The sequence below is a fragment of the Bison bison genome, unplaced genomic scaffold, assembly GCF_000754665.1.
Source record: "Bison bison bison isolate TAMUID 2011002044 unplaced genomic scaffold, Bison_UMD1.0 scf7180017864068, whole genome shotgun sequence".
Taxonomy (NCBI): domain Eukaryota; kingdom Metazoa; phylum Chordata; class Mammalia; order Artiodactyla; family Bovidae; genus Bison; species Bison bison.
This window is the reverse complement of record NW_011494640.1, coordinates 12464727-12489172: the sequence shown is the minus strand read 5'-3', so window position 1 is coordinate 12489172 and position 24446 is coordinate 12464727. Positions and strand designations below refer to the sequence as shown.

The 24446-nt window shown below is 40.0% G+C and overlaps 1 protein-coding gene across 1 annotated transcript in view; it reads left to right on the top strand.

The window, feature by feature from the left end:
• ACSL3 (acyl-CoA synthetase long-chain family member 3) overlaps positions 1-24446 on the top strand; it is a 75169-nt gene that overhangs the window by 18458 nt on the left and 32265 nt on the right. Inside the window, exon 2 of the mRNA XM_010837067.1 lies at positions 23840-24253. Within this exon, the coding sequence (XP_010835369.1) occupies positions 23876-24253 (378 nt within the window). The 5' untranslated portion in view covers positions 23840-23875. The remainder of the gene's footprint in view (positions 1-23839; positions 24254-24446) is intronic.

Genomic DNA, 24446 nt, shown 5'->3' with positions numbered 1-24446 from the left:
GTTTATTGGGATCCACACAGTCAAAGGCTTTGGCATAGTCAATAAAGCAGAAATAGATGTTTTTCTGAACTCTATTGCTTTTTCCATGATCCAGCGGATGTTGGCAATTTGATCTCTGGTTCATCTGCCTTTTCTAAAACCAGGTTGAACATCAGGAAGTTCACGGTTCACGTATTGCTGAAGCCTGGTTTGGAGAATTTTGAGCATTACTTTACTAGCATGTGAGATGAGTGCAATTGTGCGGTAGTTTGAGCATTCTTTGGCATTGCCTTTCTTTGGGATTGGAATGAAAACTGACCTTTAGCACTATTTAGACAGTAACATTTCAACATGTGCTGGTCCTTTTATTTTATGCTTATTTAAAATTTTTAACTGGACATTTTAACAGAAACTGTAGGTCGAAGGCTAGGAAAATGGTTATCTATCTGTATACATTAATCTAGGAGTACGTCAAGGCTGTATATTGTCACCCTGCTTATTTAACTTATATGCAGAGTACATCATGAGAAACACTGGACTGGAAGAAGCACAAGCTGGAATCAAGATTGCCGGGAGAAATATCAATAACCTCAGATATGCAGATGACACCACCTTTATGGCAGAAAGTGAAGAGGAACTAAAAAGCCTCTTGTTGAAAGTGAAAGAGGAGAGTGAAAAAGTTGGCTTTTAAAGCTCAACATTCAGAAAACTAAGATCATGGCATCTCGTCCCATCACTTCATGGGAAATAGATGGGGAAACAGTGGAAACAGTGTCAGACTTTGTTTTTTTGGGCTCCAAGATCACTGCAGACGGTGACTGCAGCCATGAAATTAAAAGAGGTTTACTCCTTGGAAGAAAAGTTATGACCAACCTAGATAGCATATTGAAAAGCAGAGTCATTACTTTGCCAACAAAGGTCCGCCTAGTCAAGGCTATGGTTTTTCCAGTGGTCATGTGTGGATGTGAGAGTTGGACTGTGAAGAAAGCTGGGCGCCAAAGAATTGATGCTTTTGAACTGTGGTGTTGGAGAAGACTCTTGAGAGTCCCTTGGACTGCCAGGAGATCCAAGCAGTCCATTCTAAAGGAGATCAGCCCTGGGTGTTCTTTGGAAGGAATGTATAGCAAGAGCTGCCTGTTAAATAGTTGTCATGGAGTAAAATATAGCATAGTTTTATTCTTTCCTTCCTGTGACTTCTGAAGTAAGTTAGAGTTTGTAAAGTTTTGGGCCAGAAATTTAAAGATCAAGTGTCTAGAAGTTTTTAGCATTTTGAGAAATGAAAATAAAATTGAATAGAACTGTTATAAGGAAGAGTCTAGTTTGGTCAGATGCTTTGAGGCTATAAAAACAACGTTTTATCTATTAGAATCATGCTTATTGACATTTAGCTTCTGTTTCAGAAGATTAGTTCAGAATCTTTGCTCACATCTGTTGTGTTTACTGATTTTACATTTTCTACTGATTTTTAAGAAATTACACAAATAGTGTTCATTATTAAAAATGATACACAGTATGAAAGTGAAAAGTGAAGTCGCTCATCCATGTCTGACTCTTTGGGACCCCATTGGACTGTAGCCTGCCAGGTTCTTCCATCCATGGGATTTTCCAGGCAAGAGTACTGGAGTGGGTTGTCATTTCCTTCTCCAGGGGATCTTCCCGACCCAGGGGTCGAACCTGGGTCTCCCACATTGCAGGCAGATGCTTTACTGTGTGAGCCACCAGGGAAGCCCCTCTACACAGTGTAAGAGTGTTTGCAGGGAAACTTCTTGATTCTTTTTTTTTTTTTTTAGTTGTACAGTTGCTTTACAACGTTTTAGTTTCTGCTGTACAGCAGAGCGAATCAGCTGTGCGTATACATACATCCACTGTTTATTGGATTTCCATCCCATTTACCCTGTCCCCTGATTCTTTTGCTCGAGTTACCCCTTACCAATCTGGACTGTGTCTTCCAAACTTCTTAACATGCATGTCCAGGAGTGCTATCCTTTAATGAAGCAAGTGTGATGGAGAAAGGACTATACCTTGCCCATTGGTGTGCCTTCCCTTTACTTTAGACAGTTCTTTGCCTACATGTTCTTAAGCAATATACTTGGCTAAATGAGGAATGCTTAGAAGTGACCAAATATATTAGAGCATAGTATTTTCTCTGTAAATTTCTTTCAGCAACAATAAAAGGGAAATTCTTTGGAAACCCCAAATTTTAAATTTGTAGCTAAGAATAGATCAATGGAATTCAGATTTATATTGACATTGCAGAGTTAATTTACTGTGTATTGAATAATAGGTATTAAATAGTAAAGCACTCATATAAATGACTACAGTTAGTATGGCCTTTGTTGAGAGTCAGCCAGATCGGGATACAGAAAGAAGTGATTTGGGAATTTTAGTTCATCTCCTTAGGGTAGAGGAGAAACAAGTGCTATGGCAGAGGTAACTGTCTCATAAGTTTGCCTAGATTTGATCAGGTACCCAAAAAGGGTAAAGGAGATCCATTGTTCACATAGGTTAATTGTTCAGTCGCTCAGTTGTGTCCTACTCTTTGTGACCCCAAGGACTGCAGGACACCAGGCTTCCCTGTCCATCACCAACTCCTGGAGTTTGCTCAAACTCGTGTCCATCGAGTCGGTGATACCATCCAACCATCTCATCTTGTGTTGTCCCCTTCTCCTCCTGCCTTCAGTCTTTCCCAGCATTAGGATCTTTTCCAGTGAGTCAGTTCTTTGCATCAGGTGGCCAAAGTATTGGAGCTTCTGTTTCAGCATCAGTCCTTCCAATGAATGAATATTCAGGACTGATTTCCTTTAGGATGGACTGTTTGGATCTCCTTGCAGTCTCCAACACCACAGTTCAAAAGATCAATTCTTTGGTGCTCAGCTTTCTTTATAGTTCAACTCTCACATCCATACATGACTACTGGAAAAACCATAGCTTTGACTAGATGGACCTTTGTTGGCAAAGTCATGTCTCTGCTTTTTAATATGCCTTCTAGGTTGGTCATAGCTTTTCCTCCAAGGAGCAAGTGTCTTTTAATTTCATGGCTGCAGTCACCATCTACAGTGATTTTGGAGCCCCCCAAAACAAAGTCTCTCACTGTTTCCATTGTTTCCCCATCTATTTGCCATGAAGTGATGGGGCCGGATGCCATGATCTTAGTTTTCTGAATGTTGAGCTTTAAGCCAACTTTTTCACTCTCCTGTTTTACTTTCATCAAGAGGCTCTTTAGTTCTTTTTTTTGCCTTAAGGGTGGTGTCATCTTCATATCTGAGGTTACTGATATTTCTCCTGGCAATCTTGATTCCAGCTTTTTCATCCATCCTGGCATTTCACATGATATACTCTGCATATAAGTTAAATAAGCAGGGTGACAATATACAGCCTTGATGTACTCCTTTCCTAATTTGGAACCAGTCTTAATTGTATTATGACTGTAATTAACCAGGTTAATTGTATTGTGAAGTAAATAGAATTTCATAGATGATTTGAGAAACCCAGTGTCTTGAATTCTAAAACTTAGAATTCTACCTCTTCACATTTGGGAGCTACTCATATTCAGAAGTTCTAAGAGTTAAGAAACAGATTTTGATTAGAATTTTATTTTAATGCTAGTTGTTAGTAGTATTATTAGTTAACATTAATATTAGTTATTAGTAGTCCCCCTAAAAATGACATGTAGAATTTAAATGAAAACATTAACAAATAGAATTGTATGTGAATACATTTAGATTCATTATCATTGCTACTCAATAGTATTTTAAATCTATGTTACAGATTCACAGCAAGTTGATGACTTTCTTGATGTTCAGTTATATTGATTAAAAAGGAAATTCTATCCACGATTCTAGTGATTCATATTTAAAATATTTTATAGAGTAGCGAAGTTTTGATAGCCTTCACTTGATCCAGTATTCTACATTTGGATGGTAGCAGAAAGTATTAGTTGTGTGTATAGTTGTGCAGCAGAGAGGAATTATTCAGAATTTTATTTTTGTATGTGAAGGTGATTAGAAGTTTGGAAGGAGATGGGACAATGTCAAGGTTGCTGCTCCCTTGACTTCACATGAAAAGATTATTCTTAGAGTTAGGCCAAATACTTCTCATAGCTATCTTTTTTCTTACACCTTCTACTTTTAAAACACAAACTAGTTTTTGAACATTTATGAAAAAGCTGCAGAGGGCAGGAAAAACTGGGCACATCGAAGAATGGAAGAGAGGAGCAGGAAGACAACTCTTTGTCTTAGTAGCTTTTAATTTTGAAACCTGTTCAGATTAATGGTAAAATAATTGAGTTTATGAAAAGAAGAAAGCATTTTATGTAATGGGACTGGAGTGGGATCCAGAGACTGGGCTTCAGTAGTTCTTTGTCATAAAATCCAAGGATATGTAAGTATTTGCATGGAATATTAGATATGCAAAAAATACTAGTATATGTATTTTCTTAAACATAAATTTGTAATTATCTAACTAAAGCTCATGGAAAGAAATTCCCAAAATTGACTAGCTGGCTAAGGTGGCTGAATGGACTGGTGCCAATTCCAAATACAAGATGTGTTAAGCATAGTTATTTTCCATTATTTTATAAGGGACTCAAGGATATATATGTGATTTCAGCCTCTTCTAACTTTTGAATCTTTATTGTGTGCTTAGTCGCTCAGTTGTGTCCGACTCTTTGTGGTACCATGGACTGTAGCTCGCCAGGGTCCTCTGTCCATGGGGATTCTCCAGGCAAGAATACTGGAATGGGTTGCCATGGCCTCTTCCAGGGTATCTTCCCAACCCAGAGATTGAACCCAGGTCTCCCACATTGCAGGCAGATTCTTTACCGTCTGAGTCACCAGGGAAGCCCTGAGCCACCAGGGAATCTTTATTAAATCAGTAATAATAGCGCTGGGAATTGTGTACTTATTATGAGGCAAGTATTATATTCTTTACATGCATTAGGTGTTTATGTGATACAGATATTTCTCTCCCCATTTTACAGGTGAGGAAACGAGGGTTAGATAATTTATCTCAAGTGACATTTAGTATGAATGTTCTGAATGTTCATTGAATGTTCATCGGAAGGGCTGATGCTGAAGCTGAAACTCCCAATACTTTGGCCACCTCATGCGAAGAGCTGACTCATTGGAAAAGACCTGATGCTGGGAAAGATTGAAGGCAGGAGGAGAAGGGGATGACAGAGGAGGAGATCGTTGGATGCCATCACCGACTCAATGGACATGAGTTTGAGTAAAGTCCGGGAGTTGGTGATAGACAGGAGGCCTGGCACGGTGCCGTCCATGGGGTCGCAAAGAGTCGGCCATGACTGAGCAACTGAACTGACTGGACTGACTGACTGACTGACATTTAGTAAGCAATTGAGCTAAGTGTCAAGCCTAGTCTTTTTGGCTCTATAGCCTAAGCTTTCAGTAAGAGTACAGTTGAATTGACTTTAGTACCTTCAGAATCAGAGGGAAGAAGAAATTATCAAGGTAAAACAAAATATTAATGTTGGTACCCACAGTTTTATATATATATAAACAAATTTAAAATGCTACTAAAACTTACATTGTGTTTTGTAATTTATGTAGAGTGCTTTCACCTACTTTCCTGTTTTTCTCTCAAGGGAGTTTTGTGAGGTATTTGTTATCACCCCAGTTTTACAGTGAATCTGAAGCTTGGGGATACTGATTGACCTGAAGCTTGGGGATGCTGATTGACTTGTCCCATGTTACACAGCAGGTGAATGAGGGGCCATCATCAAACCTAGAGCATAGCTGTAGTTCTGAAAGGAACAGATCTGTTGAACAGTTTTTATGTGCAATCAAACCAGTGTTGCAGGTAGTAGGACCTTTAGTAGATCTTATAAAAAGTGTGTAAATGAAGCAAATACCTGTCTGCTTTGAAACTCCACATGAAAAAGAAATTTGTACCAAAACCAGCTATACTACTAACTAGCATTTATCATGCCTTTGCATTTTTCCAGAGTCCCTTATTACCTGTTCTGTGCTTAGTCACTCAGGTCATGTCCAACTGTTTGCAACCCCATGGACTGTAGCCCGCCAGGCTCTTCTGTCCATGGGGGTTCTCTAGGCAAGAATACTGAAGTGGGTTGCCGTGCCCTCCTGCAGGGAATCTTCCCAACCTAGGGATCGAACTCAGGTTTCCCGCATTGCAGGCAGATTCTTTACCGTCTGAGCCACCAGAGAAAGTCCCCCTTATTATCTACTGCACTTTAAATTTCGTGCATATGGGGAAATAAGGTACAAAAAAGTTATTTCATTAATATCACACTTAACTACTGGTGGATCTCAGGCTGTAACTGGTTTGCTTAGTTCAGGAAATGATTAATGGCAGGATGACTGGCTCATTCTGGTTTGCTGGGACTTCCCTGGTTTTAGTACTAAAAAGTCCTGAATCCCAGGAAACCCTAAAGTCCTAGGCAAACCAGAGTGGTTGAGTATCCTGATTGTCCCACTTTGTGACGGATTGGGGATACGAGTAGGGTTCCCATACAAAATACCAGGCATCGGAATTTCAGATAAGCATTGAATAATGTTTTACTATGTGTCCCAGATATTGCATGGACATATGTTTGCTGAAATTTGTTGTTTAGTTGAAATTCAGCTTTTAACTGGACTGAGTTTTTGTTATTTGTTAAATCTGGCAACCTTAAGGAAGAGTGAAGGGACATTCCAGTGGGTAAATCCACTTTACTGCCTTCTTGCGTGTGGACCTCAGGCTTTTATACATTTATCTGTGTAAGAGATCACCTGGCAGTTTCCTTTTCTGGGGTGCTTGACTCGTTCTTTTAGCCAGGTGGCCAGAGATGTGAGAGATCAGGATGAATGTATGAAATCTGATTTTGCCAATGCATTAAAACTTGTGTGTGTTGATTTGAGCAGTTCTCCTTTACTTGGCAGGAAATTTAACCCAGATCTGAACTCCTCTCCTCTTTGTTGGATCTACCAGCTAAATCTCATAGACTACCCACATCATCATTAGACTTTGTGTTAAAAAGTACTTCTGTTTAAATAGTACATTCATGTGATTCAGAATGAAAAGGAAGTAAGGGCTTTCCATACTCCTTTCTTAAACTTGTTCTTTTTCCCACCGTGGAGACAATCTCATCTGATTGGAAAATGTTAAGTTTTTGAAATGAATTTGTAGACGTCTTCTCATTGAGGGTTTTTCCTTATTTGTTATTTAAAACTGAGAACTCTTTTCTTACTTGTTTTCCCTTTACCCCCCAAAGGAGAGGGGAAAGTACCTTATATAGAAGACAGAAATGGGTTCCACAGGTCATTTAAATCTCCAATGTTTGATGGTCTGTTGGTACTTCTAAATCATTTTAGGAGTCCTTTACATCAGTAGAATAGAACTAGTTTAATTCCATCAACATTAGTGGTGAGCAAATTAGGGTCTAGTGACTTGAACAATGACATAGTATTTGGTTGCAGAGCTGAGATTGGTGTAGGTGTGTATTTGAGTATTCTTGTGCACAGATGTATTTATTAAAATCCTTGTTCTAAGTCAGTCAGAAAAAGATAAAGATTCCCCTGTCTAATTTCTTTGTTTCTTATTTAATTTTATGCCAAGACCCAACATTTTTTCTTTTTAAAAAAAAAATATCCGTCTTGGACTTTATTTAGAAAAGGAAAGTGGAATAAAAGTAGTAAATTTAAATTATTTCAATCAGGGTTAGGGAAGTCAAGGTACTGTATTTGTAGTTCAAGGAGAATACCCAAGAGTCCTAAGTTATTTCAACTATTAGTATAAAAGGACTGAAAATCTAAAAAGTACAGTGGAGGACTGAAGATTATGTAAAGTTGTCTCTCTTCAGCAGCTTTTTAATTTTTAAAAATATTTCCAAAATTTTAATTTTGAAATTTAATGTTGCTTTTCCTTTATTGAAGCATAGTTGATTTACAGTATTGTGCATTTCAGGTATATGGCAAAGTGATTCAGATAGATATCTGTATTTTAGATTATTTTCCCATTATAGATTATTATGAGATATTGAATGTAATTCTCTGTGCTATACAGTAAATCCTTGATGCTTATCTATTTTATGTATAGTATTAATAGTTTGTAGCTTTTAATCCCATACTCCTGATTTATCCTGCCTCCCTTCCCCTTTGCTAACCTAAGTTTGTTTTCTATGTTTTAAGAATCTGTTTGTTTTATGTGGATCCATTTGTATTATTATTATTTTTATCCTTTTGAGAAAGCTGAATTTTTATTTTAAATCATTGATTTACATTGTTTCAGGTATACAGCAGAGTGATTTCAGTTTTTATATATATGAAGAATACACATAAGAATTGTTATATATATATAAATATATATACTCATTTGTATATATATGTAAAGAATGTATAATAGAATATAAATACCTTTTCAGATTCTTTTTCTTTATCAGTTATTTCAAAATACTGAGTATAGTTTTATGTACTATACAGAAGGTCCTTGTTGGTTATCTATTTTGTATATAGTGGTGTGTATATGTTATTTCCAAGTGCCTAATTTTCCCTGCCTCCCTTTCTCCTTTGGTAACTATAAATTTGTTTTCTGTGTCTTAGGGGTCTATTTCTGTTTTGTAAATAAGTTCATTTGTATCTTTGTGTTTAGATCTGCATATAAGTGATATCTATGATACTTTCTCTGACTTGGTATGGTAATAGATCCATCCATGTTGCTGTAAATGGTGATATTCTTTTTTATGGCTGTGTAGTATCCCATTTGTGTGTGTGTGTGTGTGTGTGTGTGTTCTTTACCCATTCTTCTGTCAGTGGACATTTAGGTTGCTTTTCTTTAGGACATTCAGAAGCAATAGTTCATGGCTATTGTAAATAGTAATAGCTGCCATGAACACTGGGAAGCATATGTCTTTTTGAATTAGAATTTTCATCTTTTCCAGATACATGCCCAGGAGTAGGGCTGCTGGATTATATGGCAGCTCTATTTTTAGTTTTATACTGTTTTCCATAGTGGCTGCACCAGATTGCATTCCCACCATAGGATGGGTTCCTTTTCTCTACACGCTCTCCATTATTTGTTATTTGGAAATTCTCATTGTGGTTTTGATTTTCATTTCTCTACTAATTAGTGATGTTGAACATCTTTTCATATGGCTGTTGGTTGTCTCTGTGTCTTCTTTTGAGAAATATCTATTTAGGTCTGCTGCTCATTTTTCGATTGTTTCTTTTTTTTTTTTTTTTGGATACTGAGCTCTGTGAGCTGTTTGTATAGCTGTTTGTACATTTTGGATATTAATTCCTAGTTAGTCTTGTTGCAAATATTTTCTCCCATTCTGTAGATTGTCTTTTTATGGTTTCCTTTGCTGGGCAAAAGTGTTTAATTAGATCTTATCTGTTTATTTTTGCTTTTATTTCATTTGCCTTGGGAGACTGGTTAAATTTATTTCTAGCTTTTTTTTTTTTTTGGACACAATTTTTCTTTTAAGCTTTTTATTTTGTATTGGTGTGTAGCTGATTAACAACATTGTGATAGTTTCAGTTGGACATTGAAGGAACTCAGCCCTACATGTATATGTATCCATTCTCCCCCAAACTCCCCTCCTATCCAGGCTGCCACATATAAATATGTATACTCACTTGTATATATATGTAAAGAATGTATAATAGAATTATATATTATATAATAATATATATATTATATAATAATTGGGCAGAGTTCCATGTAGTATATAGTAGGTCCTTGTTGGCTCTCCTTTTTAAATACAGCAGTGTGTACATGTTCACTGATATACAACTTTAAATGGGATTTTTTTAACTGCTTTTCAGTTTTTAATTTAAATATATTTATGGTGAAGACTTGAATTTTCCTCCCTCCTTCCTTCCTTTCTCTCCTTTTCCCTTTCTTCTTCCCTTCCAATGTGTCTTTAGCGCCAAAAGCTTTATTTTCTGAGATTAGAGTAAATAAAAGCCTTGTAGTTTTCTTAAAAAGAAAAGATCAAACCATTATTTCCTCATCACATTTCCTAGTTGTGAACTGAAAGTTCATTTAATCCAGATGGTAACATGACTCAGTCCTCTAAAAATGTCCTTAATAGACTTTCTGGTCCAGAATCTCTTGACCTTTTTAATTTGTTGTATTGAGGAAGTACTTACATGGATTAATGGGCTTGATTTTTAGCTGTACAGTCTAATTTCATTCATAAAACAGTAACAGCTGTGAGGTCAGATTTCAGATTTTAAATGTTGTTAAAGATTTTATTAATATTTGAAGTTTTAGAAAGGAAAAATCTTTTTCAGTAAAGGAAGAGTGAGAATAAGTGCAGTACTGAGTCAAGGTAATAAATTAGCTTATATGTAAGAGTTAAAAATTTTCCTACAGTTGGGTCTGGGTGGTGTGTTTTTGTTTTTCCAGCAGTGCGCACAGTAAGTGAATGTTAAAACCATCCTTCTGAAGCAGATGTGTATGTTTCATAATTTTATTAGGATCTTAGTATTGGGAGACTGGGAAGCAAACATGTTCATCAGAGCCAGGGGCCTGCCTAAAGAAACGCTTTACTGATAGCAAATCATAGTTGCTGGCTGCATTTCCCATTACAACTCATAAAGCCTAGTTCTGGGAAGGAAGTCTTTCTTTCTGCCCTTGTGACCCCAGTTTCTCATTTCAGAATAAGTAATTTGGATAATTTATCAGGACTCTTTTGGTTCTGTAGGAATGTGACTGCAACTTTTGTGGAAAGGAGAATATATAAGTCATGAGGGCCTTTTTATCTTCCTTTCCCCCCTTTTAAACTAATAATAAAGTATTAGCTCTAGAGTTTAGGGAGTGTGGGGAATTAAAGTTCAGGTGGGCTTTGGAGTCAAACATTTTGGTTAAAATTTCACCTCATCTGTTAGATGTGTCTTTGGACACAATCTGCCTGAGATTGGGTTTTTGTGACAATTAAAATGAGATGATACAAAGCTCCCTACACCGTACTTCTTTGCTTGATACTCAGAATTGCTTCCCATTTATTGCAAGTTGGGTGAAAATTATAGTTAGACTTCTTGCCACCAAATACAGATTTTTGCTTTTCATCACTGTGCAATTCACTTACTTAAACTTTGTTAGAGATAAAATGCTAAGCTGAATATTTTTCTAGATATGAATAGTTATGTAGTCTGGATGCATATTTAGTGTTGTAGGCTACAAGGAAGACAGAGCGGGGAATAGAATTGGGTGGTGGGCAAGGTTTAACCAAGACATCAGTTAATTGTCTGTGGGCATCACAATGCCCCCTCTGGAGCATTTTCTTGTCACCTTTTCTCCCTGTGTGGGTCACTCTCTCTGCCCCCAGTGAATTTGTAGGAGAATTTTCAAGTGTAGGGGTTCTTTCTCTGCTCTGGAAGTTGAAGTTTCAGGTGTATTTTCTTGGTGGGGGTGAGTATAGGAGCGTAGAAGACTCTCTGTGTTGGCAGGGTAAACATAATAAGGGTTATTGTCCCTCCTGTGGCTATGACAAGGGTCGTGGATTCAGAGCAACTCCTGTTTCCATTGTCAGTTCTCCAACTTGTGGAGGTTGATGGGTTGAGACATTGTTATGTGGCATCTCTCCTGAGCCTGTGACATTGTTGTAGATGAACATGTCTGAGCAGGCAGAACCATGGAATATTACAGTGTGAAGGTGGTCCCTTTGACTGCCTGTGCCCCCTACCCCATAAATTCAGGCATTTACAGTTTTTTGTTGGTTTTTTTTTTTTTTTTTTACTGTGATTGAAACACATTGTCTCTGGAAGCTTTTCATATGAGGATTTGTAGCTTTTTGTGGGGAGGGGGAGTTAATACAGGTTGTATGACTATGATATTATTGATACCCCTTGGTAACAATTTAACATCAGAATTTCATATACTCCTGAAGCATATTATTTGAAGGTGATTTTGCAGCTGAGTATTAATCTCCATTACTTTATGTATAATTATTTTCATAACTCCAACTTCTGTCTTCTCTTTTCTGACAATTACTCATAATTCTGTCTGCCCTCCTTCTGCCTCCACTCTAAGTCTCCTGTGTTCTTCTCAAATAATAGATACCACACAGGGAAAGATTTTCTTTTAACTTGATCATTATGAGTTTAAACAAAAGCTAAGTAAAATTATGTAAGATGTAAATAACTTATTTTGACGTAATACAGTTGACCAATCTATATAGAATATTTTAAAAACATTTCAGGCGTTTGAACCTAACTAGGTATAATCACACAGTTTCACATTTAAAGATTTAGTGTTGACTAATCTTTCATTGCATAAATAATGATGGTGCCGGTGCTTAGTCGCTCAGTTGTGTCTGACTCTTTGAGACACCATGGACTGTTTGCTGCCAACTCCTCTGTCCATGGGATTCTCCAGGCAAGAACACTGGAGTGGGCTGCCATTTCCTTCTCCAGAATAACGATGGGTCATCTTCTAAAGTTAAACTTGACTCATCTTGTTATTTTAATTAGCAGTTGTAAGAGTATAGTAAAGGTGGACGTTATTATAGTCTTCAAAGATTAACGCACTTTGACCAATTATAGCTGCTTTCAATTTTTTTATAATTAGTACGGTACGTTGAAGTCCCTCTAGGTTAACTACATGTACATATAACTTATTTTTAATGGCTGTATATCATCTACATTGTGGATGTATAAGTTCTTTAACCGTTCTTTGATTTTAAATTGTTTTCTGTTTTCAGTTGTTCAAAAAAAAATTTCCAGACAATTTTCCTATCTAGTAGGATTTATTCAGGGATTGGGGATTAGTTCAGGGATTGGGCAGCATCCAGTCTAGCAGACAGAAAGGAGCTCCAAAGAGTTGTACGAAGCAGGAGATTTTTTTTTTCCCCCTGGCAGACCGTGTGGCATGCAGGATCTTAGTTCCTCACTAGAGATTGAACTGTGTCCTCTGCAGTGAAAGTGCAGATTCTTAACCACTGGACCTCCAGGGAAATCCCAGCAAGAGATTTTTATAGATAACAATAAGTGAGAGAAAGGAAATTATGCTGGGCATTTGCTGCTTGGTTCAAGAGGGTTACTTTCCTTTATATGGAGCAAAGGGTGGGATTGGAGCCGGGTCAAGTAACTTGTGCTGAGCAGGCAAGGCTGATTGGATAACAAACGCCTGCAGTTTCTGGGAAAGCTGAGCACAGAAACTTAGCCAGGTTGTACTTTGCTAACATGGGGTTTAGCATGAGCTACTCCATCTTGGGCCTAATCTGGTTACTTCAACAGTTTTTTGCCTTTGAAGCAGTACTACCTACATCCTCTAAGCCTTGCCTTCCAACTATATGCTTACCATAATTCCTTGTTGTTATAGTCATCTCTCCTTTTGTTCCTTAAATACTAGAACCTCAGGCTTTCTATCACTCATTACTGCTATCCTATCCTGAGTCTTAGTGGTTTCAGTCTTACCACAGCCTTTCCGCTCCTTGGCCTCCTGTCCTTATTAAATGATCTCATATTCCAGTCTGCCTCTGCTTCCCCTTTCTCCATTACTATATGTGTACCTCCCCATGAGCAGTAACTAAACACCCTCAGCAGTCCTAACTTGAGACATTCTACGCAGACTACTTACTACCTCCTGTGGTTCCAACTTACTCCTTTTTAGTACCTCAACTCCAACAATTCTATTGGAAGAGAGGATCTCCTTCTGTTGATCTGTGTCCTCATAAACCTTTCCCTCCTCATGGCATTCCTTTCTCAAGCTAAAATTCCCTTATCAGTCATTTAATTCACTGCCTTGGAAATAGTCTTAATTACCCCCCCCCCCGCCCCCGCTTTACCCTGTTTTGTTCTGCTGTTGCTGCTAAGTTGCTTCAGTTGTGTCCGACTCTGTGCGACCCCGTAGACGGCCTCCTACCAGGCTCCTCTGTCCCTGGGATTCTCCAGGCAAGAACACTGGAGTGGGTTGCCATTTCCTTCTCCAATGCATGAAAGTGAAAAGTGAAAGTGAAGTTGCTCAGTCGTGTCCGACTCTTAGCGACCTCATGGACTGCAGCCTACCAGGCCCCTCTGTCCATGGGAATTTTCAGGCAAGAGTACTGGAGTGGGGTGCCACTGGTTCTGGTGCTTGCCTGATAAAATCCCATCGTTGGTTCATTACGCTCTCCCTGATCCGTATTTGTGCTCCGCCAGCTGGCCTTGTCAGGGAAGCACACAGCTGGCTTGATCCGTGTCACTTCACATCCATGACTGCTGACCACAGGTGGGCCTTGTGAGCTGCCAGGTGAGCCTGCTGTGTCTCCTACTCCACTCACTCTCCTGTAAGATAGATGACTATCTTACATTTTTCTTTTTCAATTTTCTAGGCGTTTCCTTTCTTTCTCCCTCTTAGCTGGTGTTGCTTCCTGTTACTCTGATCACATAGAAGCACCCAGAAGAGGATCTCCCACCAGCTCCTTCCCACCCACATGCCTTCCTGTTCCTGTCTGAGGCCAGCCTCTTCCACTTGGGTCCCATGCTCACCCTCTCTCCTACCCAAAGATGTTACTGTCTTCTGCACACAGTTGACCCTTGATATCTGTCATCTGCATCCATGGATATGGAGAGCTGGCTGTACTGTGTCATTTTACGTAGACAGCTGGAGTATCCCAGGAGTTTCCTGGAAACGGTCTTCCTAGGATTCAGAGTAATGACTGTAATCCTTATCTTTCCTCTTTTGGGTCATAGCCATCACCGTCCTTGCAAGCTATACTATCTCTTACTATAAATTTTATTTTATTAGCCACCCTACACAGCCTGTGGGATCTTAGTTCCCTGACCAGCAATCGAACCTGGACCCTGGCAATGAAAGCACCAAGTTCGAGCCACTGGACTGCCAGGGAATTCCCGTGTCTCTCTAATTTTAAAACAAAAGGAATGGCTTTGTCCTGCCCTATTACTCATTTCTCTAATCCTCTTCCTAGAGATCTCTTCTTCTTTTTTCTTTAACTGTCTCCAGTTGGGCTCTGATCTTTAACCTCAGTTCTTTTCAAGGTTGATAGTGACCTTCACATTGTCAAATCCAGTGTCTAATTCTCAGTCCTCCTTTTTTTTGAATTAAAAAAAAAATTTTTTTGTCTTTCCTTGTGGCTCAGCTGGTAAAGAATCTGCCTGCAATGTGGGAGACCTGGATTCGATCCCTGGGTTGGGAAGATCCCCTGGAGAAGGGAAAGGCTGTCCACTCCATTATTCTGGCCTGGAGAATTCCATGGACTATATAGTCCTTGATGTGGCAAAGAGTCAGACACAATTGAGTGACTTTCACTTGATTTTCTTTTCACTTTCACTTTAAAAAAAATTGTATATATAACAGTTTACCGTTGTCTGGTGCATTGGCATCAAGCATGCTCACACTGTTGTGCACCGTCAGCTGTCTCCACACGTTCCCATCATCCAGCAAACACAGCTTTCATTCCCTCGGCTCCTGGCAACTCACCGTCTCTGTGCCTTTGCTTATTGTAGGTATCTCACATAAGCAGAGTCAGATATTGGTCCTTTTGTGTCTGCCTTATTTCACTTAGCATGATGTTTTCAGGGTTCATACATATAGCATGTATCAGAACTTCATTCTTTTTTTAAGGCTGAATAATATTTTATTGTGTGGCAGTCACATTTTGTTTATACATTTACCTGTCTTGAATATTCATCTTGTGTCTTTCAGCTGTTATGAAATGCTGCTGTGAACTTTGGTGTACAGATATCTGTTTGAGTCCATGCTTTCAGTTCTTTTGGAAGTATGCCCACAAGTGGAATTGCTGGATTGTTGTTTAATTTTTTAAGGGACATCTGTTTTCAGTAGCAGCTGTACCATTTTACATTCCCACCAGCATTAGTAAGTGTTCCGGTTTCTCCACTTCCGCCTCCCGGCCAGTGCTTGTCATATTCTTTTTTTTTCTTCCTTTTTGATAATGGGTGTGAAGTCTCATCTCATCGGTGCCTCGGTTTACATTTGTCTTGGTTGACAGCACGTGTACAGCTGATCGGTCCTCCTTGACTCCACTGTCCTGTTCCTCTGTCAACACTGGCTTCTCCTCTCCTGCCCTGTTTGCTGGCCCTTCTACATGTGGACATGCCACAGGGTCTGCCATTTGCATGTGTTCCCACTTCCGAGGTCATCTCAGCCAGTCTCACAGTTGAAATATCATAAATAGGCTGAGAATTCCCAAAGTTATCTCCATCAAACAGAATTAGTTTTTTTTTGGCCGGAGCGGGGAGGGGAGGGGAGCAAAATCTGCCGTCTTGTAGTCTTCCCTTCTCAGTAAATGCAGCTCAGTATTTTTTCGATGTCTCAAGCCCCAAACTTCAGAGTTGCTTTTGACTCCTCTTTTTCTCTCTCACTGTATCCAAAGCTGTACCTTCAAAACACAGTCAGAAGCAGGTCTTTTCTCACTGCCTCCTTCGTCCCCATTCTGATCTAAGCCAGTATCATCATCTGATCCCCGTCAGAGCCCCCGCAGCAGCCACAGTCATCCTTTGCACGGTAGATCAGATGGTCTCACTCGAGCCAGCTCAGTTCTCATGGTGGTGCCAGCCCTGCAGGATCTGATCCCTCTCAACATCCTCTCCACCCTTATCTCCACTCGCTGTTCCCTTCCTCCCTGGGCTCAGCTAGAATGCTCTTCTTCCAGGTACCAGGTGACTGTCTACTCACAACCTGCGAGATGCCGCCTCTTACAGTTTTATGATGCAGCAGTCGTCTGCTCTCCCAAATTTATTCCCTTGCACCTGCTTTGTTTTTCTTAGTAGCTCCGGTACCTCTTGGTATTTAGTTATTTGTGCGTGGTCTGTTTGCTCCCCAGATTTTGTTTATGACTATGACTTCGTCTTCTGAAAGTGTTCTGGGTGTGGAGTCTGTGTTCAATATTTGTTTGGCAAATGAGTGATTGAATGCTTGTTTTTATGTGTTTGGTAAGCACTTGCTTTTCTGTAGAATAGTGTTCTGAATGTGGGATTGCCAAGGGGGTGTGTGTGTGTTTTTTAAATACTGCCAGATTATCTCAGTGCACTCTGGATATTGTAGTCTTTTACATGTTTGTGAAACTATTGGATAAAAATTAGTATGCCTTCATTTGAATCTTGATTACAAGTTTAGGAGAACATATTGTCTGTATGTTTTAGCCATCTGCTTTTCCTTTTTTGGGCTTCTCTGTATGTGTTCTTCGCCTAGTTTTCCTTTTTATTGCTTGAATTAAAAAAATTATTGAAATTCTTTGTATATCTTGTCATGGTATTTTTTTTTCCGTAAATGTCAAAATGTGGTTGATTTATAGTGTTTTAGGTGAAGAGCATAGTGATTCATTTATATATATTTTTCAGATTCTTTTCCATTATAGATACAAGATATTGAATATATTCCCTGTGCTGTACAGTAGGTCCTTGTATTTTTTAAACCTGTTTGGTATATAGTAGTGTTTATCTGTTAATCCCAGATTCCTAATTTATCACCCCCACCCTTTCCCCCTTGGTAACCATGTTTGTTTTCAATGTCTGTGAGTCTGTTTTTGTTTTGTAAAGAAGTTCATTTGTATAATATTTTTTAGATTTTCCATATAAGTGATATATGTTTATTCCTTTTTGATCTTTTTAAATTGTGTTTCACCATAAAGAAATGTTAAATCTTTAAAATTTATATATAATTCAATTCAGTTCAGTCACTCAGTCGTGTCCGACTCTTTGCAACTCCATGAATTGCAGCACACTGGTCCTCCCTGTCCATCACCAACTCCCGGAATTCACCCAAACTCATGTCCATCGAGTTGGTGATGCCATCCAGCCATCTCATCCTCTGTCGTCCCCTTCTCCTCCTGCCCCCAAACCCTCCCAGCATCAGAGTCTTTTCCAATGAGTCAACTCTTCGCATGAGGTGGCCAAAATATTGGAGTTTCAGCGTTAGCATCAGTCCTTCCAAAGAGTACCCAGGACTGATCTCCTTTATCTGTAAGAATTGATAAGAAAATTTTGAAAATTGTGACTAGTGAAGGCCTCATCAGATATTTAAAGCAGCAGTTCTCAAATATTAGTGTCCATTAAAATCCCATGGTTGCTGTTTAAAACCGAGTCCACCAGTAGTTTTCAGCTTGTAGGTATTGGGAAGGTGAGAAAGGGAAAGACGGGTCTGAGGAATCTCCATTAAATATGGTCTAAGGTAGTTCTGAAGGGGTTGGTCCATGGACCACAGATAAAGGAGCGCTGCTGTGAGTCTGTCCCTGGTGTGTGGTGTGTCAGCAGAGCTGTGGGCAGGTACATCCAAGAAACAGAACAGGGCTGAGAACTGAATCCAAGTATGAATTGTAAATTATTGAAGGTGACGCTTTGGTTAGTTGAGAAAATGATGGTTTATTTTATAAATGTTCAGACAGTTCATCTGAAAGAAAAAGTTAGCTTTCTCCCTTACAATTGAGAAAAATAAACTCCATGTTGATTAAATATAAAGAATTTGCAAATACTAGAAAAAATATAGGGCATAGGGTGCCAGTGGTTTAATCCTGGCATGGATGAGGCCTTCTTAAACTAGATTGGAAACATCCACACTGTGAAGGAAAAGATTAATAGACTTAATGGTTCAATGGAAGGTGATAATCATATTCTAAGGTGTGGCAACATAATGCAGTAGCTGTGACTGGTTTCCTAATGTGGATGAAGAATGTTGCCTTTCATATCAGTAAACAGAGGATGTTGTGGCCAGGAAGCCACAAGCCTCTGCAACTGCCTGAACTGAATCCTCAGGAGATTCAGGGTAGAGAAGAACAGAATACCGGCCCTAGACAGTTAAGGTGTGTATCAAAGGAATGATTTCAGCGAGCCAGGCTCTTGCATCTTCCTATGCATAGAAAGGCATTAATAAATTAATTAACTTGGTGTTTGTTTTTTTCTTCAATTATCAGAAATCTTTTGATGTGCAACTACCTGGTTTGTTTCTGCAGAACTCATATATACCCTGGCTCCATCTTTATCTCTCTGCAGCAGTCCTTCAGAGCTATCTGAGAGCCTGTCTCCTGGGCTTCAGTCCTCAGTATGTCTGCAGAATAAAACATAAACACTCGACTTTTTGGTTGTGTGTTCTTTTTATTTCAGTCAACACTAGTCTACATTTTCTGTAGATACTTGAGCAGATAGAAGGATGCAGAGTTTTGTTATTTTACCTAGTTTGTCTAAATCACTGTAGAAAAGTCAAATATCTTATTTGCATGTGACTGTTGCATCTAGGCTGCATCTGACACCACTTGCCTCTTTCCTCCCTTGACTTTCCTAACCCCGCCCTCTCCAAGTTCTCCTTCATTGATCTTTTCCTTGGGATTTCCCCTCCCTCAGTCTTGGCATTTGTTTCCCTCCAAAGTTTTCTGTTCTTGAACTTATCTTGGCGATCTCCTGTGTGTTCTCTTTGGGTAGCTCTGACTTCTTGTAACTTTCACAGCTGGTGTGTTTGGATGACTCACAGACATCTTAAACCCATTATGTTCGGACTTGTATGCCCCTCCCTTCCCCCAGTCTTCCAGCCACTGACCAGCCTCTTCATTGTATTTCGGTCTCAGTTGAAGGCACCACACTGTTTGCCCTCCTTTCCTTGCCTCTGCTGTAACTTGCAGCTTTATTCTGTTTGCAATCCAGGTACAGAACCACCCTCAGGTATTAAAGCAGAAAGATTTCAGTTGGAAAGGCTGCAGGAACAGCTGCCACCTTTGCCACCCGCTGGGCAGTTAGGAGCTGGGGATCCTAGCTGCTTGTTCCATGTCCTACTCAACACAGCCTCCTAACCATGGAGGGGAGGATTATTTGTTATCTTTAATGTGATTTCCTTCCCTCCAGTTCCTACTGCCTTCAGGTTATCCTTGAAAGTGAAAGTGAAGTCGCTCAGTCGTGTCCGACTCTTTGCGACCCCATGGGCAGTAGCCTGCACCAGGCTCCTCCGTCCATGGGATTTTCTAGGCAAGAGTACTGGAGTGGGTTGCCATTTCCTTCTCCAGGGAATCTTCCTGACCCAGGGATCGAACCCAGGTCTCCCACATTGTAGACAGACGCTTTACCATCTGAGCCACCAGGGAAGTTCAGGTTATCCTTGGTGTACAGTTATTTTCTAATACTGTGTGTTTCTGTACTTTGGAATGTAAACTAAGTTTCTTCCTCAGCATCAAAGGCCACAACAATTTGACCTTTAAAATTTGGGGCCTTTAATACCCTGCCCTCATCTCCTCATCCCTACCCTGCTCTCCTGGGTGGCTGATTGTTTCCTGAACTTTTGGTGTTTGTTCACGCTATATGGTATCATCTATTCAAAATCTCTCTTCCTCTGTCCACACTTTGAAGATCATAGTAAATTACTGTTTGGGCCAAGAAGACTTTTCAGAAAAAGCCTGAACCCACCTCTTCCTTTTACTGTACTCTTCCTGAAACACTACTCATTCTCAGTGATTAGTACTTACTGAAGTTTTATAGTTTCAGCTCTTATATTTAGGCCTATGATCTGTCTTAAGTTAATTTTTTTGTATGGTATAAGGGGTTCATCTTTGTTCTTTTACATGTAGCTGTCCAGTTGTTCCAGAGAAGGCAATGGCACCCCACTCCAGTACTCTTGCCTGGAAAATCCCATGGATGGAGGAGCCTGGTAGGCTGCCGTCCATGGGGTCACTGAGGGTCGGACATGACTGAGCGACTTGCCTTTCACTTTTCACTTTCATGTATTGGAGAAGGAAATGGCAACCCACTCCAGTGTTCTTGCCTGGAGAATCCCAGGGGCGGGGGAGCCTGGTGGGCTGCCGTCTATGGGGTCGCACAGAGTTGGACACGACTGAAGTGACTCAGCAGCAGCAGTCCAGTTGTCCCACTGTTTGTTGAAGAGACTGTGTTTTCCCTGCTGAGTTTTTTGCTGTCTTATTGAAATCAGTTGTCCTGAGGTCTATTTCTGGACTCTCCGTTTGTTCCATTAGTCTGTATGTCCTCTTGCTAGTAGCACAGTGTCTTGATTAATATTGCTTTGTATTAAGGCTGTTCCGGCTAGTTTGAATTTCCTTGTGAATTTTAGAAACAATTACTCTCTTAAGAGCAACAAACTCTCTTAAGTCAGCAGAGATTTTAATAAGCTTCATATTGAATCTGTACATCAGTTTGGGGAATGTTGTCATAAAATCCTTAAACAATGTTTTCTGTTTAGGTGTTTAGTATCTTTAAACAATGTTTTGTGGTTTTCATGGTACAAGTTTTGCATTTCCTGTTATATCTCATCCTAGGTGTTTTTGAAAGGGTTGTAAAAAAAATTGTTTTCTTACCTTCACTTTTCTTTATTCATTGCTAGTGTATAGAAATACAGTTGATTTTTTTTTTTTTAATATTTACCTTATGCAATCTTTTGCTGAATTCTGTTCTGTTAGGTTTTCAGTGTGTTCATTAGGATTTTCTATAATGCAGTCATATCATCTGTGGATAAAGGTAGTTTTTTTAAATCACAGTATTTTTAAATTTAAGATAGAAATATGCAGTATTAAATTTCAGAGTACTTAATGAGGTATTGTCATTCTCCTGGGTTATTAAGTGCATCTGTTCTCTGCAGTTCTGGTATCCTGGAAGTGGTAGGGCCCTTATTTTCATTGTACCACTTGTTTGTATGGAAACCTTCAGTGGCTCCCCATTCCCTTTCTGGCAGAAATCTAGATCCTTTGGACTCATTCTTCAAGGTACTACCTAACACATTGTCAAAGAAGAGAGCTGGGAATGGTGAACAGAGCCCAGAGATGAGTTGGGAGTCTCTGGCTTCTCACAAAGTCTTTGGCTGCTTCTTTATGTGTGAGCAAATTCAGAGGGGTTCCTTACCTTTTAAAATTTGCAGAATTTGTGGTTTAATTTTTGAAGAATGGTTTCCTTTAGTTCTCTGAGCATAGTTGTAATAACTACTTTGATACCTTGTCTGCTGAGCCTGACATTTGGGGTCTCTCGAGGATTTCTGCTGCCTGTTTTTCCCCCGATGTGTGGGTCATACTTTTCTGTTGATTTGCATGCCTCCTAATTTTTTGTTGTAAATTGGACATTTTAGTTATTTATTTAGATAGCAGTTCTAAAGACTAATGCCCCCCCCCCCCCCTCCTTTTCTACACCTTCCTGTGTTGTTTGCTTGTTTAGTGACTTAGCTGACCGGTTTTGGTGAAGTTCACCTTTTCTGCAGTGGGTGTCCTCTGATGGTGCTCCTTCAGGGCCTAGCCTTGGGAACACATGCAGTTACTTGGAAGTGCCCTCTTCAGGGGGTGACAGCACGGTTTTAGTAGGGCTCCCTTTAGCCATCTGTCTCCATGACCTGCCTCTGTTGGCGCCACACCCAGCACATATTGTCCACTGCTAGCGAGTCAGTTGCTTTCTTGTTTTGGACAAAGCCGTGGGCCCTAAGATGCCCCACAGTGTGTCCAGTTAGATTAGATGCTCTTTGTAGGAGTTGTGTTTGAGGCAGTCTTTGAGCTTCCCTGGCTCCAGGAGGGGTCTTCCTCAGTGTCTCTTTCCATGATTCTGTTGAACTTCTCTGGATTCCAAACTTCCCTTTGGCATGTTTTCTATTGTGGACCTACCAGCTGCATCTTAGGTGCTCACAACCAATGTCTCCTTTGTTTTCTCCAGTGCCATTGAGCTTGAACTTGTCTGTTCTGTGTTCCAACTAAGTCAGTCCTAAGTTAGTGACTGCTAAGGGGCTCTGTATCCTTTCAACCTGCTTCTCTGGCTTGTGGAGAATCTCTGTCCCACTGCTGCAGGGGCAGCATCTTGTCCTCTGCTCTTGGTCCTGGCCTTGTGTGCAGCCACTAGTGTCTGGAGCTGCTCTCCCCGCATCGACCTGATGAACCACAGTGCCCAGTATTCATGGTCTGCTGCATCAGCAGTAGAACTTCTGCCCTGAGCGGAGACAGGGTGAAGGGATTCCTCAGGGCTCTCGGCCACACTTTCCTGGAATAGAATTTCTGCAGCATGGAGGTGAAGAGTGTCAGAAATCACAATCCTGGAGGCAGAGCTGGATGGAGTAGTTGGTAGTTTGTTAACTGATAGTATCACCTACCCGCGGTAGAAAGGCTGCGTCCTCTGCCTAGCGCCCTTCTTCCCCACTCGGCTCAGGTATCACTGGCCAGAGAGGCCCACCCGTATCCTAGAGCGGCCTCTGCAGCCTTGCCTGGTCACCTCGTGTTTCCCTGACTGGGTTCACTCTTTCCTCATGGGGTTTCTTATCCACCACCTGGCGCTAGTTGTCTTAAACTCTCCCAAGGAATGTATCTGCTCCACGGGAGGAGAGGCTTAGGCTGTTTCCTTCCCTGTTCCAGTCCCTGACTTAACACATAGAAGATTCTCAATAAATCTGAGAAATGCAACATATAAAATGATCAAAGTCCGCTGCCTTCTTGCTTTATAATGTAACCTGTCTAAAGTGAAAAATATCTAGAATCTCTGTGGAAAGGGAATTTCATGCGGTTTGCTAACTCCAGTTGCTTGCGGCTGCCTGGAGTGAGACAAGGGGGCGCCCTGGGAAAGAAAGCAGTGGCTCCAGGGGCCGGGAGAAAGGAGACTGTGGCCTTTGTACTAAGTGTTTGCCATCCTGAATGTAGTGAGACCCCAAAGAACAGGAAGTGGTGCAGTGTTGGTCTCCATCCTGTTGTAGGCCTGCTGGCTTGCTTTCTCCTCACCACTGGGAAGTCTTTGTGGTTACTTGAGGTTAGGTTGGAAAAGCCACCTGTTTACAGAATGATGTGGAAGCTTTTCTGTAAAAAATTCCATGGTTAATAGATAACAGCACAAAATAAGTGTGCCACAAATAGCAGGAGTGGACAGTATGTTGGCTACTTATGGGGCGGGGGCGGGGGAAGTCATCTGCCTAACTAATGTGAAGACTTTTCCTTTAAAATTATTGGAGAATGATTTTTGACCAATAACTTTCTTTCTTTTCCTTCTAGATTCTTACAGAAAGCTGTTAATTCTTTTTGAACACTATGAATAACCACGGGTCTTCAAAACCATCTTCCATGAAGCTGAAACACACCATCAACCCCATTCTTTTGTATTTCATACAGTTCATAATATCACTTTATACTATTTTAACATACATTCCATATTATTTTTTGTCTGAGTCAAGACAAGAAAAATCAAACCGAACTAAAGCAAAGCCTGTAAATTCAAAACCTGACTCTGCATACAGGTCTGTTAACAGCTTGGATGGTTTGGCCTCCATATTATACCCTGGATGTGATACACTTGATAAAGTTTTTATGCATGCAAAAAACAAATTCAAGGACAAAAGACTCTTGGGAACACGTGAAATACTAAATGAGGAAGATGAAGTGCAACCAAATGGAAAAGTTTTTAAAAAGGTAATGTGGTCTTTCACAGCCTTTGAATTTGCTCTGAATAAAGAAATGGTGACAAGGGACAAATGCGACCTGCTTCTATTGGAATTTGCTGATGTGGCAGGAGAAATGGAGGTATGAGGGACTAGACTGCAGTCTGTTTCCTTTCTGTACCCCTGGTTTGGATTTATTCTGAATTTTACAAAGACATTGAGTG